At 39.6% G+C, this 14,551-nt stretch overlaps 1 protein-coding gene across 1 annotated transcript in view; it reads left to right on the top strand.

Moving 5' to 3' along the window:
• The first annotated feature begins 1,129 nt into the window (after window positions 1-1,129).
• Window positions 1,130-14,551, top strand: part of CERS6 (ceramide synthase 6) — a 90,752-nt gene continuing 77,330 nt past the window's right edge. The window contains exons 1-3 of the mRNA XM_010131421.1: window positions 1,130-1,168; window positions 1,806-1,991; window positions 4,452-4,582. Of these exons, the coding sequence (XP_010129723.1) occupies window positions 1,130-1,168; window positions 1,806-1,991; window positions 4,452-4,582 (356 nt within the window). The remainder of the gene's footprint in view (window positions 1,169-1,805; window positions 1,992-4,451; window positions 4,583-14,551) is intronic.

The following is a 14,551-nucleotide window of genomic DNA, read 5'->3' on the forward strand; positions in this document are numbered from 1 at the left end:
TTAATCTTTGTTTGTTTAATGAGTGTTTCTTGATGTGGCTGTTGATGCTGAAGGCTGAAATGGGTTTCTCTGTGAATGCATGAAGCTGATGAAGTTGTCTTTCATTTATCTGTTTGTATTCCACCTACAGCACTTCTCTGTCCTGTCTCTGCTTGTAACTGTTTCCTTACAGGGCTTTGTAAAATGAGCTTGAACACTGATTGACATCCCCTTGACTGTCTGTCTTAAGCTTCACTCTTGTCTGGCTCTGTTGCTTTCTCTTCAGGAAATTGAATTGCTTCAGTAGTGAAAACTAGAATTCGGGGCTTTTTTCAGCTTTTTGGTTCAAAACATGGACATAGATGCTAAGATTCTTAGCCCCTCTGCTACATGGCTAGAAGTGTTTTACAACTTCTGCAGCTACCTTTTTGGTTACCAGCTAACAGCAGTGGCCAGCACTGGTTTGGTTATGATCATGTTGAACTAGAGAATACAATCCTTGCTTTTTTTATCATCTTATACTTTAAGTAATATACAAGTTTCCAGTATAGCTAAATTACAGTGTATTTACATATAACATGAGCTTGTATACTTGTTTCATGAGCAGAAACCAGGACTGTTTTCCTCTCGAGCTCGGCAGTGAAACTGGTATTGTCAAAGCTCTTAACCCTAAAGCTAGGAATTTACACTTGATGCAGTGCCATTGATTTGGTTGGTGGAGCTAGAAGCATGGTCGCAGTCTGCATCTGATCCAGGTTGCAATCAAACTTTTACAGAGTGTAATAAGTGGGTTTTTTTTTTTTCCTCTTATACAACGATCAAATAGTGAGTTCACTGATGTGTCTTTGGATACATAACTTCCCACTCCCTTCGCAAATACTCACCAAAATTATTTCAGGCTATAGAACTGGCTTTCCTAGAGGAATGCTATTAATGTATCAAGAATTTTTCCTTGGAAAAACAGGGAAAACAAAGTGGTCAATTGTCACCCATCTTTATCAAATGCTAGTGCTGTAACCACTGTAACATTGCTTAGGACTTAATTCTGTGCTCTGCCGTCTTAAACATACCAGAAAGAGTAGTTGTAGCTCAAAAGTACTTGAAATGGCGCTTGTATGTTTTAAATGAAATCAAGTTGCATGGTTCAAAGATGGCAGAACGTCACAGTGTTCAGATGAGTGTGATTCCCGTACGGAGTTTGTGGTTTTTGTGGGGATTCCAGACTTGGACTCATAGTTACAAATAATTTAGGTTTCAGTGGGTGGAAAGATGGTCTTTGAGTGTATGTAATGTAAGGTATGTAATTAATCTCTAAAATGTATCAGAGACACCCAGTTTATAAACTGGATGAACTTATGGATTGGTGTTTGGATCTGAGCAAAGTCTTCGAGGCACGGCTCAACACCTTTTTAAAATTTTATAGTTTAGAAAATTGTATTGACTGGGCAGCTGAAGTGCTCACTGCCTTTAAAGACTTTGAATTTCTGCTGTGCAAAAGGACTCATGAGTCAGTAGCTTCTCTGGAAACTCATTTATGAAAAAGGTTCTGTTTGGAGGAGAATGTTATGTGCTCCTCACCTCTGCAAGCTGCTCTGCTCTTTTCATTAGTTGGTTTCTCTAGGAGGCATTCCTCGCCTTTTTTTTTTTTTTTTTTTCAGAACATGAAAGCAAGTCCTCTGTTTCATGTGCTCTGCAGAGTTCATTTCATCCTTCAAAGTGATGTTACTTATTTTGCTGTGTAATTGCCTGTATGAGTTTGCTTTTGAGCTGTAACACTAAGTAGTGTTTATGTTGGCGGGATTATAATGTTTGAGCATTTACCGTAGTCATTGATTGATAACAGCAATGACGTAAATAACTGTAGGATTTCACTTGTTTTCTTTTTTCATTCTTCTGTTTTTCACAGGTTCATTGCTAAACCATGTGCCTTAGGCCTTAAAGTCCAAGCCAATGGACCACAGAAAGCTCAACCTAATGCTATCTTGGAAAAAGTTTTCACAGCTATTACAAAGGTAATTTAACTAAAAGGTTTGCCTTATAAAGTGGGATTTGGCACTATAAACGATGTCTGAACAAAACAAAGCTAACTGCTAAATCCAATGCTGCATTTTTACAGCTAAAATTGGGACATGTAAAGGTCAAAGTTGTCACTGGCATGCCAACTTGAGCAGTTATGTATCCCTTCATGACATCTCTTGTAAGCTTTGAATCAGAAAAGTTGTTACAGAGACGCTTTGTAGGTGCCATATGGCCACCTACCTTTTTTTTCTCCTTATCTTTTAGAAATTTCCACAAAGTCTGGTTTTTTTTTTAAAAAACAAAAAAAGCAAATTGTGAGCCAAGAATATTGGCCTTACTGTGTTTTTGGTGATACTTCAAAGTTACTCCTTCTGGGTGAACTGCCTGAGCACAGGTCACTGATAGCTTGCTGGTGTCCCAGCTGTTCATATTCTGATGATTGTCCTTTGCAAGGACAGGGCAGGGGGAAGGAAGAAGCTAGAAAAGTGGAGGAAACCAGTCAAATAATGTTCTAGAGCCTGTAGAGGGTTTTGGTACAATACAAGTATTTTCCGCACCACTTATGTCTCTGTCTCTACAGCTCTTGCTATATGACATCTCAGCTAAACCTCTATGTCATCCTGTCCATGCTTTTGAAGCATCCTGAGCTTTCCTGTATCAGTGAGCAGTGATCAGGGGTCCTTTAGCGTTTCCTGAAACCTCAGTGCAGTGGTCAGCCACTCTGTAGTGGAGAGGCCTGAAGGATGAAAGCTTCCCAGTCTCACCTCGACTCCAGACTGCAGCTGGGAACACCACAACAAAGGCATCAGCCTAAACTTCAGAGAGTATTAGAGTCATAGAGGGCAAAATTAGGTTCAGTGTCAAGGACTGAAATATGCGGTGGATCTGTCTTGCTTGTGTGTCCTGCCCTTTCCTGACATCGCCGTGGTACTTGATGTGGTTTTTGTCCTCTTTCAGGGATGGAGTCGCACATACCTTATTTCTACCAGCTGCAGCACATGTGCTCTTACCAAGACTCAGCTGGAGGAAGAATGGGATTTTTTTTTTTTTTAACTTTTCCTTGCAGAATCTGTTAGTCTGACACAGGGCCTGAGTGTGTGAAGTGATCTAACTAATGCCTGTGAGTCATGGTAGGAGCTGGCATACATGGCACCTGGTGCACAGAGACAAGTGGGAAGAGCTCTAAAGAAAACTAGCTACTTTCCTGCAAAAGTTTCGTAGGACTGTCTGGTAGCTGCTGTGAAAGAAACTGTCCGATTTTATTTAGCCATGAGTCACATGCAGCAGTTCTCTCTAGTCAAAATCCCTAAATCTCCACCTATCACTTGATTTTTCTAAAGTTATAGAGATTGGCTTTTGTTAATCTTCCATTGCAAAGCTAGATTTGGTTGACTAAAAAACTTCTGTTTGTTTGTTTTTGACATGGATGGCAAATACTTAACCCTTCTGTGGTCTCATCATTTCCCTTCGTCCCCTGACCTTCCCTGAAGGCTGTTAGGTGAAACTTCAGAATGATGTTTTACCTCTTGCAGCTTTTAAAAAAGTCTTTATTGTGGCAGCTCTTGTATCCCACACGGTGTATGTAACTGGCTTGCAGAAATAAAGCTAAAACTCTAGAAAACAGTTTGTCCAAAAGCTTTTTCTGTTTCTTTAAATAAGAATGTAATCAGGAGAAATATCAGTAGTCCTCATGCAGTACTGTGCACACAGAATTGCTGTATGATTGGAAACGTGACCTGTACCACTGTTCTCCATATAGCAGCCAAGTTAAGGACAGACTCATCTTCTTTTGTTTTACCTTTGCGCTGGTTCGCAGCCACTCTAATCGAATGCGATTTCCACATTTGGTGCTTTGGAGAATAATTCTGCATAGCTAATTTTACAGAAGAAATTCCCTCTCCCTGTTGTCAAGGTGTTTTTTTTTATTTTAAAGTTGACACTTTGTTTAATGACCACAATTTTTAGCATTAACATGCACAAACATGGGGTATATTTTCTTTCCATGTCAGTCAAACAATCTTCACTACTGCAACAGTTGGTAGGATAAAGGTCCTGATGCAGAAGAGTGGAACAGGCATAGAGTGTGGCAGGTGGGGGCATGTTTGTAAGCCCTACTGCTTGAGAAATGCATGGCATTTTATCCCTACTTATCATCACTTTCGAAGTTTCAAGCAAGTTTTCATCCCATTGTCCCCTCTAAGTTTTTTATTGGTAATAACCTGAGTGAAGTACTGCAACATATGTCCTTCTAAATTAATAAGAGACACTGTAAACATATATTGATGTGGATCTGTTGGGAGAGGTTTCTGTGAAAGTAATTTTGTTTCTTTCAATCCCTCTTATCTGACAGGCAGCCTGTAAGACATCAAGAGGCAATTACATTGGTTCTAAATTTAAAGTGGAGTTACTGCAGCTGGGCAAAGAAATAATTTTTATCCTTCTCTGTTTTGTAGCATCCAGATGAGAAGAGGCTGGAGGGCCTCTCCAAGCAGCTGGACTGGGATGTACGCAGCATTCAACGTTGGTTTCGACAAAGACGCAACCAGGAAAAGCCCAGCACTCTTACAAAGTTCTGTGAAAGCATGTAAGGATGTGTTTTCACTTCTTGATTCTTACTGAGCCTGTGTTCTCATCAGTTTTCCCCTTTGTTCTTCATGGGTATTTTTGTAGATGGGTAGAAAATTATACAAATCAGTAGAATACAATTTCTTGAATGAGAAAAACAATTTTTTTTCTCTTGAAGGAGTTAGACTTTACTCTTTGTATACTTTCAGTGCTGAAAAGCTTTCAGAAATCAGGTGGTTGTGATTCTATACTGTTGGAATGCCAACCTGATCCTTGGAGACAAATTACTTGGTGTTATTTGTGCAGAGCTGTCATTCTATCACAACCTTTAGCTATACAACCTGACAGAGATCTGAGATGGAGCAATAAAGATAAAAGCCAACTGGGTTGGTAAACCCCTTTGTTTTTCTCATCCCAGGCTTGTCCCCCTTGCTAGCCCATTTCCTTGAGTGCACTGAACTCTGAGAAGCTAAAGGCTCCTACACTTTTAGGAAGTTAGTTTTCACCTACAAGGGTTTACTTGTAAGGAATCATTCCCTGCACCCAGCTGCTCTCCAAACTGGATATCTACATAAAGGTCATTTTTCTAATTAGACTCCATTGTTTTTAGTATCTGAGTTACCTTTCCAAGTGACATTAACACTTAATCTGGATTGAAAGAGCATAGAAAATAAAATCTACTTTAAATATTTACATGTTTTCTTAAAGGAGGGCTGATGGACGTTGACTTAACAACAAAACACAAAACCAGCACTAGTTTATTTGAAAGACTCGACCATCTAGCATTGCTGGATGTTGTTCCTTTGATGTAGAAGGCCGTGAATTTAAGGCAAATTTTACGTGCTCCAAGTCAATCACTTGGCAAATATTGCTGAGGCCTTAAAGAAGTATTGGCTTTATTATATGCTGTTGGTCAAGTAGTTGTGTTATTGCTGGCTTAAAACTATAGTTGCACCTTTTGTTAGCTGTTAAAGAAGTGATATGTAGAAATGTCAGCAGAAATAGAGGAAACCTATTTAAGTTAGAAAACAAATCTTAGCTGATCTTGTTTTCCGAGTTTGGGGTTGTTTTGTTTTGTTGGGTTATTTTTTATTCCTAACAATTCTTTAAGAAATTGCAAGTAAAGAAATTGCAAAAACACTGCAGACCAGCCAGAGAGAGAGGGGAGTGCGTGTGTGTATTTAAAAAAAAAAAAAAAAAGACTACTTGTGAAATATACTCTTGTATTGTTCATGCAGATTTCCTAAATCTATTTCATACTTTTTTGTAGGTTTCGTAAGTGTTTTCCTTAAACTTTATTTTGCTGTGGAGACATACAGGAAGGTTCATAATATGGTCCTGAATAAATAATGTATTAAGGCATTTCTTTCTAAAGCCAAACCATAGATGAAATGTTACTCAAGTAGCAACTGAATAAGTAAATGCTCACTTTCAGCTAAGAGCTGAATAGGAGAGAAATAGAGTTACTGTTAAGCATATTGTCTCTCTAGCTCAGAGAATTAGAGTCCTTTTTGCCTTTAAGAAAGAAGATAAATTGTCTAAAGATTATTGCCCTATAATAAACAGAGGAACTTAACTGTCAGAAAGCTTAAGTCCTTCCCTTGTTATTTACAGCTAAAATCCACCCTACTTAATATTTAATAAAGCCAGGCAGGGTGAGATTACAGATAAACCTAGTTATCCTGTTGCCAGCAGCTGGTGGTCATGTTACTAATTTCTGAGTTCTGTGAAGAGCAACCTTTTTTCTACGAGGGTTATAGGTGTTAATATATACTCTTGTCTGCTTATCTTGTAGGAGGAAAGGCTGTAGAATCTTGGAAAAACATTGAAACTGTATTACTGTTAGAGCATATTTGGGCAATGTATTTGGCTGCTTCTGTAACCCAAGTCCAAGACTTTGCTCTCTTGCATTCATGCCAGCACATTTAGGCTGACCTAGAGATAGAAAAAACTTAAACATACCCTGAAATACAGGCACAGATGAGAAAGTTATGGGTGTTGAACTTGCTTCTTTGTGGCATACATTATGGAAAAAGTGTGCAGATGAGAGCTTTGAACGCAAACTGGAAGGTAAGGTCAAGCTGTAATGAATGTTCTTAACTTAAACTGACGGAGTTAAGTGCCAGCTTCATTTAGAGAGAGCCATTGGGCATTGCTATTAAGTACAAATATTGCAGTAATATTTCTCCAAAAAGAAGCAAGGTGGCGTAAATAATGATGAGTAATAGTTGAGATTCTCTCTGCTTGTGGTTTGTAGAAGGTGCAGTTGGAGTTGCCTCCCTGTCTCTATATGTATGTGCTGCTGTGAGAATGCGGTGTTATCCAACCGACTGTGTGTGCATTGCCTTAATAGCATTTTTAGTAGTGCAGTGTGTGCCACCAGCTGTCCTGTCACACATCCTGAATGGAGTTGCCGGTAGGTAGTCAGAATAGCACTGGGAAGCCAGGGTTACCCTTTTTTTCCCTCAGTATGGGTGATAAATAATTATCTAGTTTAATCTGTCCATCAGGGCACTAAGCAAGGCGCTTCAGAATGTTCAGAGCAAAGAAATCCTTCCGTATGAGGTCTGTAGCCCTTTCACAGGTAATGAGTTAATGGGGTGGCTTTTTGGATGAAAGGTCCATGTGCGGCAGTTGTTTGGAGCTTTGGACTGCAAAAAGCACATATTCCCATTGCAGTCATGGGAAAGGGAGCACTCCAAGTAACCCGGCCACTGGTGGAGAGTTTCATAGCCCTGATAGAGAAGGAAATGTGCTCTTATGTAATAAGCAGGCACAGAGCAAGCAAAATGACAGTGATCCCCACCTACACCTTCAACTATTGAGCTGCTGTTGTCCTTCCAGAGAGGACTTCAGTTTTGCTGGCGACTGCACTGATTGACTGTGACGGGAAGAAAAGTTATAGAACACACTGCAAATGTGGAGCTGCTTTTTACATGGAGACTATTCAGTTTACTGCTAGAAAAAGGGTTCCTTGGGCCCAGATTGGCTTTTCCATGATGCAAAGGAGAAGGCAGCTGTGCCAAAAGGGCCACAGGCCATTTCTGACTGCCTTATCTTTTTTGCCAGATGAGTAGTGTAGGTACTATCTAAAGTAGAGGAGCTTCAATAGGACAAAGGCTCAGCATGAAACTCAATGATAAATATTGTGGCTGGGATGAATGACACTCAAGATCCAGGCCCAAACACACGAGACCAGTAACTTAATCATTAGATTCTTCTTGTCTCAATTCTGATCCTAAACAGAGTGCAGAGAAACTCTAAATCGTACACTTCCCCTCACCCCCTAGTGGAATAATTGCTGCCAGCCTTCATCAGATGTCCTGGGCATTAGCAGCTGGTGGTTATATGAAGAAAAAGGCAGTAATAATATCTCTTATCTGTAGACACTGTTTGTGCCACAGCATTGTAGTGAAAATAAATTACTCTTCAGGGACCTTAACCAGCAATTACCCCATAGAGTATTGTGGGTCAGTCTGAAAGAGAAGGTGCCGATTGGTTGTCAAGAGTTGAGGAAACCGCTAATGGTGATACTTCAGTGGCATCATGTACCTGCTTAAGATTTCAGTTATGGTGATAAGTACCTATATGAAATAGATGATTTTACTAGGTAACAATTCATGATCCAGTATTAGTTAATCAAAAAGGTAGTAATAAAGGGGGTGCTAAGGATTATTAAGCAAGTCAGTGGGTTGTTTCTCAAGGATTTGGTGATTCTGACATGAAACTTGGGATTTATCAGGACAGTGTTTGTAGTCACTAGGAAAGGTATTTACCTAGTATAATTCCTTTCTCTCTGTCCCCATGGCACAGCTTGATATCAGGAAAAGACAAGCCTTTTTTTGATCAAGAGTAGAGTAAGGACCTTGTGCTCTACACTTTGAGTATGTAAGAAAACACAGAGAGTGGGGTACCTGGAGTCTTTTCTGAAGCTTGTGAGGTTTCTGTGTTATTCATGGAGGGTATCTGCAGTACCTTACAAGGCTAAAAGTTTTTTTTTTTTGCAGAGGACTATCGATCTACTTATAGGCAGGTGCTATAAATTGGATCAAATGCTATGATGACTCTGCTGAAGCAGAGTTCTAGCATAGAAGTGTTTTGGCATTTCTTTAACACAAAAAAAAAAAAGAGGAAAAGAAAAAAGGTGTCTGACCACAAATAAGTTCCGAAAAATGTCTTAAGGAAGAACTTTGTATCTTGTAGTGGAATGGGTATTCCAGATATGGATAAGCTAGTGGGGAAAGGGCTTTGAGATATGCTGGGGACAACTGGGAGGAGGTAACTCTTGCAAGACCAGGATTGGTGACTTTGCTGATTGCCAGACAGGATACAGGATCCAAGAAAGTCCTTATTAATGTCTGATGTGTCAGAAAGCATTGCAGTAGTGGTTCCCAAACCACTTCCAATTTCTTCCTGGTTTCGGTGTACTGCACTGCTGCTCACACTACCAGTGTGTAGATGTCTGCTTTCCTCAAAGACTAAATAGTATAGAAAGAGCAAGCATTCTGTCCTCTGCCAAAGATTTTTTTTTTCTTTCTTCATTCTTCTCTAGAAGAATCTTGGATAGTAAAGTATCTGTAAGTAGAGTGTCTTTTAATTTTGATGTAGGGAAGAGAAGAGTCTCTGTCTCATCTCCTAGCCAGAATATATTCTTTGTCGTAAGGAATGGAAATTGTGTTTATGCACATTGTTTCTGGGGAGATTTTATCTCTAGCTGTATATATATGTTTGCACATGTATAGATAGAGGCAGATATATATGAAATATTTTTTTGCTTGTCATGCAAATCTGTGTGGAAATTTTATGGGTGGTTTGCAACTTCTTGGCCATACTACTTTTCTTGACTAGCAGAATAATTCCCTCTGACAAAATTGAACTGAAAAAATAACTACACAAGGGAAAGAAATTGAGACAGCTGCTTGATTGCTAAAATTCTGAACTGCACCGCTACAAATCTTAACCAAGTGATAAAAGAATTCATCAGTCTGCTTTGTGTGTTAGCAGTAAAGCACTATAGAATAAACAGGCATCAAAAAGCTTCTAGCTCTGAATTTTTAATAGCCTCAGGCTCTCTTAAGTCAGCTTCTAAAACATTGCTGGATACAATGATCTTTGAGATGCAAGCAAAAATATGTGGTAAATGGTACTGTGAGTCCATTTAATTCTGAGTTGTGAATACAGGTTTTCAACCGCCTCACGCTACATGCAGCAGGGGAGTAACCGGTGTTTCACCACCAGAAAAGAGTACGAGGGGATGGGTCTGCAAAGCCACACTGCGTGCTCTGGGGCAAATGGGATGGGTACTGTTCAATGGTCATGGACTCCCTCATGTTTCTCTGCTGTTTTCCATGGGGCAGGAATAGCTGTTCCTGTTCACTCTTTCTCAGAGGTACGAGATGTAACTTCTCCCCTGCTGCTCTGGTCTGTTCAGGAGACATAAAGTACTGGCAAGTCAACCAGTGAAAGGTGAAAGAGAAAATGCATACCTAACTAGTGTGCTGATAATGTATTAGAGGTTTTCCTTGCTATTATAATTCTGGGTTGTTTTTTTTTTTTAAACAGGGCAGATAATTAGTTCTGCTCCTCCTTTTCCTCATAACAACCTGTAGTGAGCTGTGTCCTGCCGTGGGCTGCATGCTGCATCCAGGTGCTTGTCTTGAAAATGATCGTAGGAAAGGAGTTCTTACCTGAAAGAGAAAAGTAATACTGAAAAGAAAGAAGTTAAGAATCAGCAAGAAAAATATGTAAATGACACTTTTTTTCACCTGTATAAACACTTACCAGTCTTATTAACTTTTTCAGTACAAAGCATTTCAGAAGAAAGAAATCGTAGTAATTACTTAAAGGCTTCCAGTACTACGCCTCATTGCAGAGTTTGCTGCTGTTTTACAGTGAGTTTCAGAAATTTTGGATTTTCTTTGAAGCTTTCTCTTTCAGGCAAGAACTCCTGTCCTATAAAGGTTAGCTTTCTGTGGCCTTGAGCAAAATATTCGTTGGTGCTTTACAGAAACTGTTGAAACACTGGAGCGACTACTTTATGTATGTGGTAGTGGTGTCTGAAGAACACAATATTGTGTGATATTATCAAGGAGTAGGACGTGTATATTTGTATAGAACTCTCTGTCTGGATGTAGATTTTTTTGTTTTCCTTTCTCCCCACTATGGCCTTAAAACAAAGAGTTGGGCAGGAAGAATAAAAGGAGGAGTATTCCTTCAAGCACAGAAGCTGAGTTTATAGCCAAGAGACTGCTTTGGCTCGGGTGTGACAACAAGGTGGTTTCCCCAAAGCTGCTAACTCAAAACACCTCCGTGTCAAAACAGACCTGTAAAGGGAAAGCCATCAGCTGCTGTGATTGACCCAGTTTCTCCGAGTGCCAGTGTCAAGCTGAGAAATTGCCCAAGCTAACTTTTTTTAACCTATGGGAGCATCAAGCTGAGTGTAGATGGTGTGAACACAGATTTTTCTTTAAAGCCACTCAGCAAAGTGTAGCACTTGGCAAAATAAATTTTGAGGCATCCTACTTTACTTTGAAGAAGTTTTTCATGTCACTGTTTGCTGTTGCTGTCTGTATGCTCCAGCTGTGCCAAGCTTATTATATCAAAAGGAAAGAAAAGCACTGCTACATGACCTGTCTTTGTAAAACAGTGTGCCCTTTTCAAATAGATTCTGAGAAATTACTCTCACTTAGCATAAATCTTCATGGCTGGCAGAATTTTTTATTGTTGGAACCAACAATTTTATTTTGATTTTTTTATTATAATACACATAGAGAAAGCCCCATCTACAGTTTTCATTTTTTTTCCTTGTGAAGTGCTTATTGGTTTGTTCTAGTTGCACTTGAAAAAAGTAAAGCTTGAGTCTGACAGCCTTCATCGCAAGTAAAGATAATGTTAATGGTGATTTCTGAAGGTCTTTATTGATTACTTTTGTTTACTGAACGTCATGTAACTAACATGTATCTTTCCATTAAAAGATATGGAAACTTCATGTCAATGAATTGCGAGAGCAGTATATTATAAAACTGCTAGTGAAAGTAAATTGGTGGCTCTTAAGTATCCATAAATTGCTTGTAAAGCAAGGAGCGTGTTCTTGTTTGGTTTGTTTTTTGACCAGTAGAAGAAGGGAGTCATAAACATGCTAGTGAAAGAACAATTAATAACAAAGATTGGTATTATTAAACTTGTGAGGATCTGTTGTTGTTTTCATTATGTTAAGTGTCTCTCTAAAAACAGCAGCTTGAAGATTTCAGCTCTTGTTTACTTGAAACAAAATAATGTCTAAAAAAAAAGCCACCTTTGCCTTTACAATGGAACAAATCTGGAAAACAGGGGTGAGCTTTCACTGTCATGCTCCGTTTTGCCTCAGATGGTCTCATCTCCCATGTGCTCCACTTCATTATTTACTGATTTACTACTGGACTTCCTTCTGTGGTGATGCTGCTACCTCTTGTCAAAACGGAATGCAGACACTGTTGAAAAGATAATTCCTGCAGGGTTTCCTCCAGGCAGATGATATGGTACAAAATTTGCCAAAACTGACTCTTCCAGCTGGGATAGTGTTGTTATCCAAGCAGGGCTAGTGCCTCTGCATTGTGCCGTAGGGAAGCAGCACGTGCTTGGTGCCAGGCTATAAAAACATGATTCTGGCAAGGTGCACTACAGAAACATGGATTCTTGCAAGGACGGAAGAAAAGAAGGGAGAGAGGGGGTGGACAGGTGACAAAAAAACAAAAACCAAAAAAACCCAAAACAAAACAAAAAACCCAACCCACAAATCTTCATGATATTTCGGAGCTATATTTCATATGAACATAAAGTAAATCCTGGGCACATGCTATCCAGAGTTCCAGACCTGAGCAGTGTTGATGTGAGCCCATCCGAACTAGTTGGTCTCTTGAACCTTGAACTCCATGAAGTATTTGGGTAAGGATTCATACATTGGGTGATACAGATGTGATGGTGGTTGGTATTAGTGCAAGGCAAGGGGGAACTACAAAGGCTAGCTCTTACACTACTCAGGGAAAGCTGTCTTTAAAGGGAATACAACTGTTACTGGTGAAACCTAGAAAGCCTGGGTTACTTATCACTATTTCCCATTGTGCTGCTAGATTGGTGTGAGCAGAACAAAACTGTTCCATTGCCATTATTAATAAAAATTTTCGTTAAATGTCGTGTGAAAGTATGGAGCTTTGCAGATGGAAATAGCAGCACCATGACCATAGATGCTACAAAGATTGTGCAGGAGATCAGTTGTGCAGAGAGACAATGCGAGAAGAAAGAGAATCGCCTTAGTACGAGATAAAGGCATATGGAAATGATGACTCATATAAAGAAAATAAATGGAGAATAGCAACTGCCTGTCTCATCGTGCAAGAACCAGAAGGTACTAAAAAAATAGAGAGAAGGAGCGTGTTCAAAATTGAATAGTGAAAACAGTTTTTCATACTCCAAGTAATTAAACAGGATTTCATGTTTCTTTCACAGAACTCATTGCTCTCCTGAGGCAATAATTCATCAGTAAATTGTAATTAAAGAGTTTTATTTACTGGGTCAGCCAGAGTATTTGGTATTGTCCTAATAAATAAATTGTACCCATAGTTGGCTTAGAAAACTGTTGCAAAGACTAATTTTAAGTCTATCTATGAAGTGTCACGCCTTCTGAAACTGGAGTTCAGAGGTAAGGAAGAGCCATGTGAGCAAACAATGTTTGTGGCATGAAGGGTGTAGCAGGGAGTAGGGGCTCAGGTGTTTGCAGGGTTAGATTTGTGAGGCAGCTTTGAGGAGAGCATAGATTTTCAGTTAGATGTGGAGCGAATTGGAGTCTGAAATTCTTCCAGACAGGGAAGATGTGACCTTTACTGAGTGTGAAAAGAGTTTATTATAGCTGCAAGTAGTAGGAAAGTAGTAGTAGATGCAAGTTGAGATGAGTCACGAATACCAAAAAGGAGGCTCTAATTGAAGTCACCTAGCAAGTGGCAACTAAAGTGTGGAGAATAGCGAAGCCAGTCTGGCAATTGTTATCTATAGTCAACATGTAAAATACTGTGATTTTATCACAGAACTGTAATAGTTACACTTAGACTCTGGGACTGAGACATTCAAGGACCTATTATTCTCTAAGAGTATTGTATCTAATAACGTCATAGAAAAGGAAGAGAGATGTGCTTGAATGTATGGCCTCAATAAAAGGTGAAAGAGAATGAGCTACTTATACTGAGATTCATGTCAGAGAAACTAGTGTTCTGCAAAAAGGCCTGGAGTCATGTTTGGGTATATAAAGCTAAGACAGCAATCTTGCTCCGTTTTGCCTCAGAGTGAGATGCTACTCCTTGAGAGTAGCACTCAACAGCTCTGTGCATTACTGATTCCTTTGATAACAAGCTGAGTTGAATTTATGTTTCTCACTAAGCCATGTGTGAAGTCAGTGCAGAAGAATATTGATGAAGCATGTTATTTAGTGTAAATATGCTTTTTTGTATGATGTCATTCAGAATTGGTTCTCTGATGGCTTCCCTGCTCCGAGAGAAAGAGAGTAAGATCGCCTGGTTGCCTTGAGTTACAAAAAATACAGTAATTTGTAGTATGAGTCCCTGGACTCATGAATAAGTTAATGGCTGGCAAGCCGTCCTAATTTTGAAGTGGTGAGAACACTGTGCAGCCACTGACAGCAATTTAAATTCTGCCCTAACACTTGCTGTCTGATGAATCAGGACTAAACATCTTGCACATACCTCCTCTCCGAGGCACAGCTTGCTCAGCACTTGCACTTCCAAAGGCAGAGCCTGGGTGATCGCTCCCAGCTGCCACAGTGCGGGTTGTTGTTGGTTTATGCCTTCAGCTTTGCCTCTCAGAGCATCTGTATTAGGCTGTGGACTATTCACATTTCTCTGGTTTCCAGACTGGATAAGTAGCTTAATTATACATCCCTTCATGATTTTATTATGTGCTTTTGTGCTGTGGCATGCTTGCACAGGCTGGGGCAGGGTAT

The sequence above is a fragment of the Buceros rhinoceros genome, unplaced genomic scaffold, assembly GCF_000710305.1.
Source record: "Buceros rhinoceros silvestris isolate BGI_N320 unplaced genomic scaffold, ASM71030v1 scaffold470, whole genome shotgun sequence".
In the NCBI taxonomy this organism is placed as follows: domain Eukaryota; kingdom Metazoa; phylum Chordata; class Aves; order Bucerotiformes; family Bucerotidae; genus Buceros; species Buceros rhinoceros.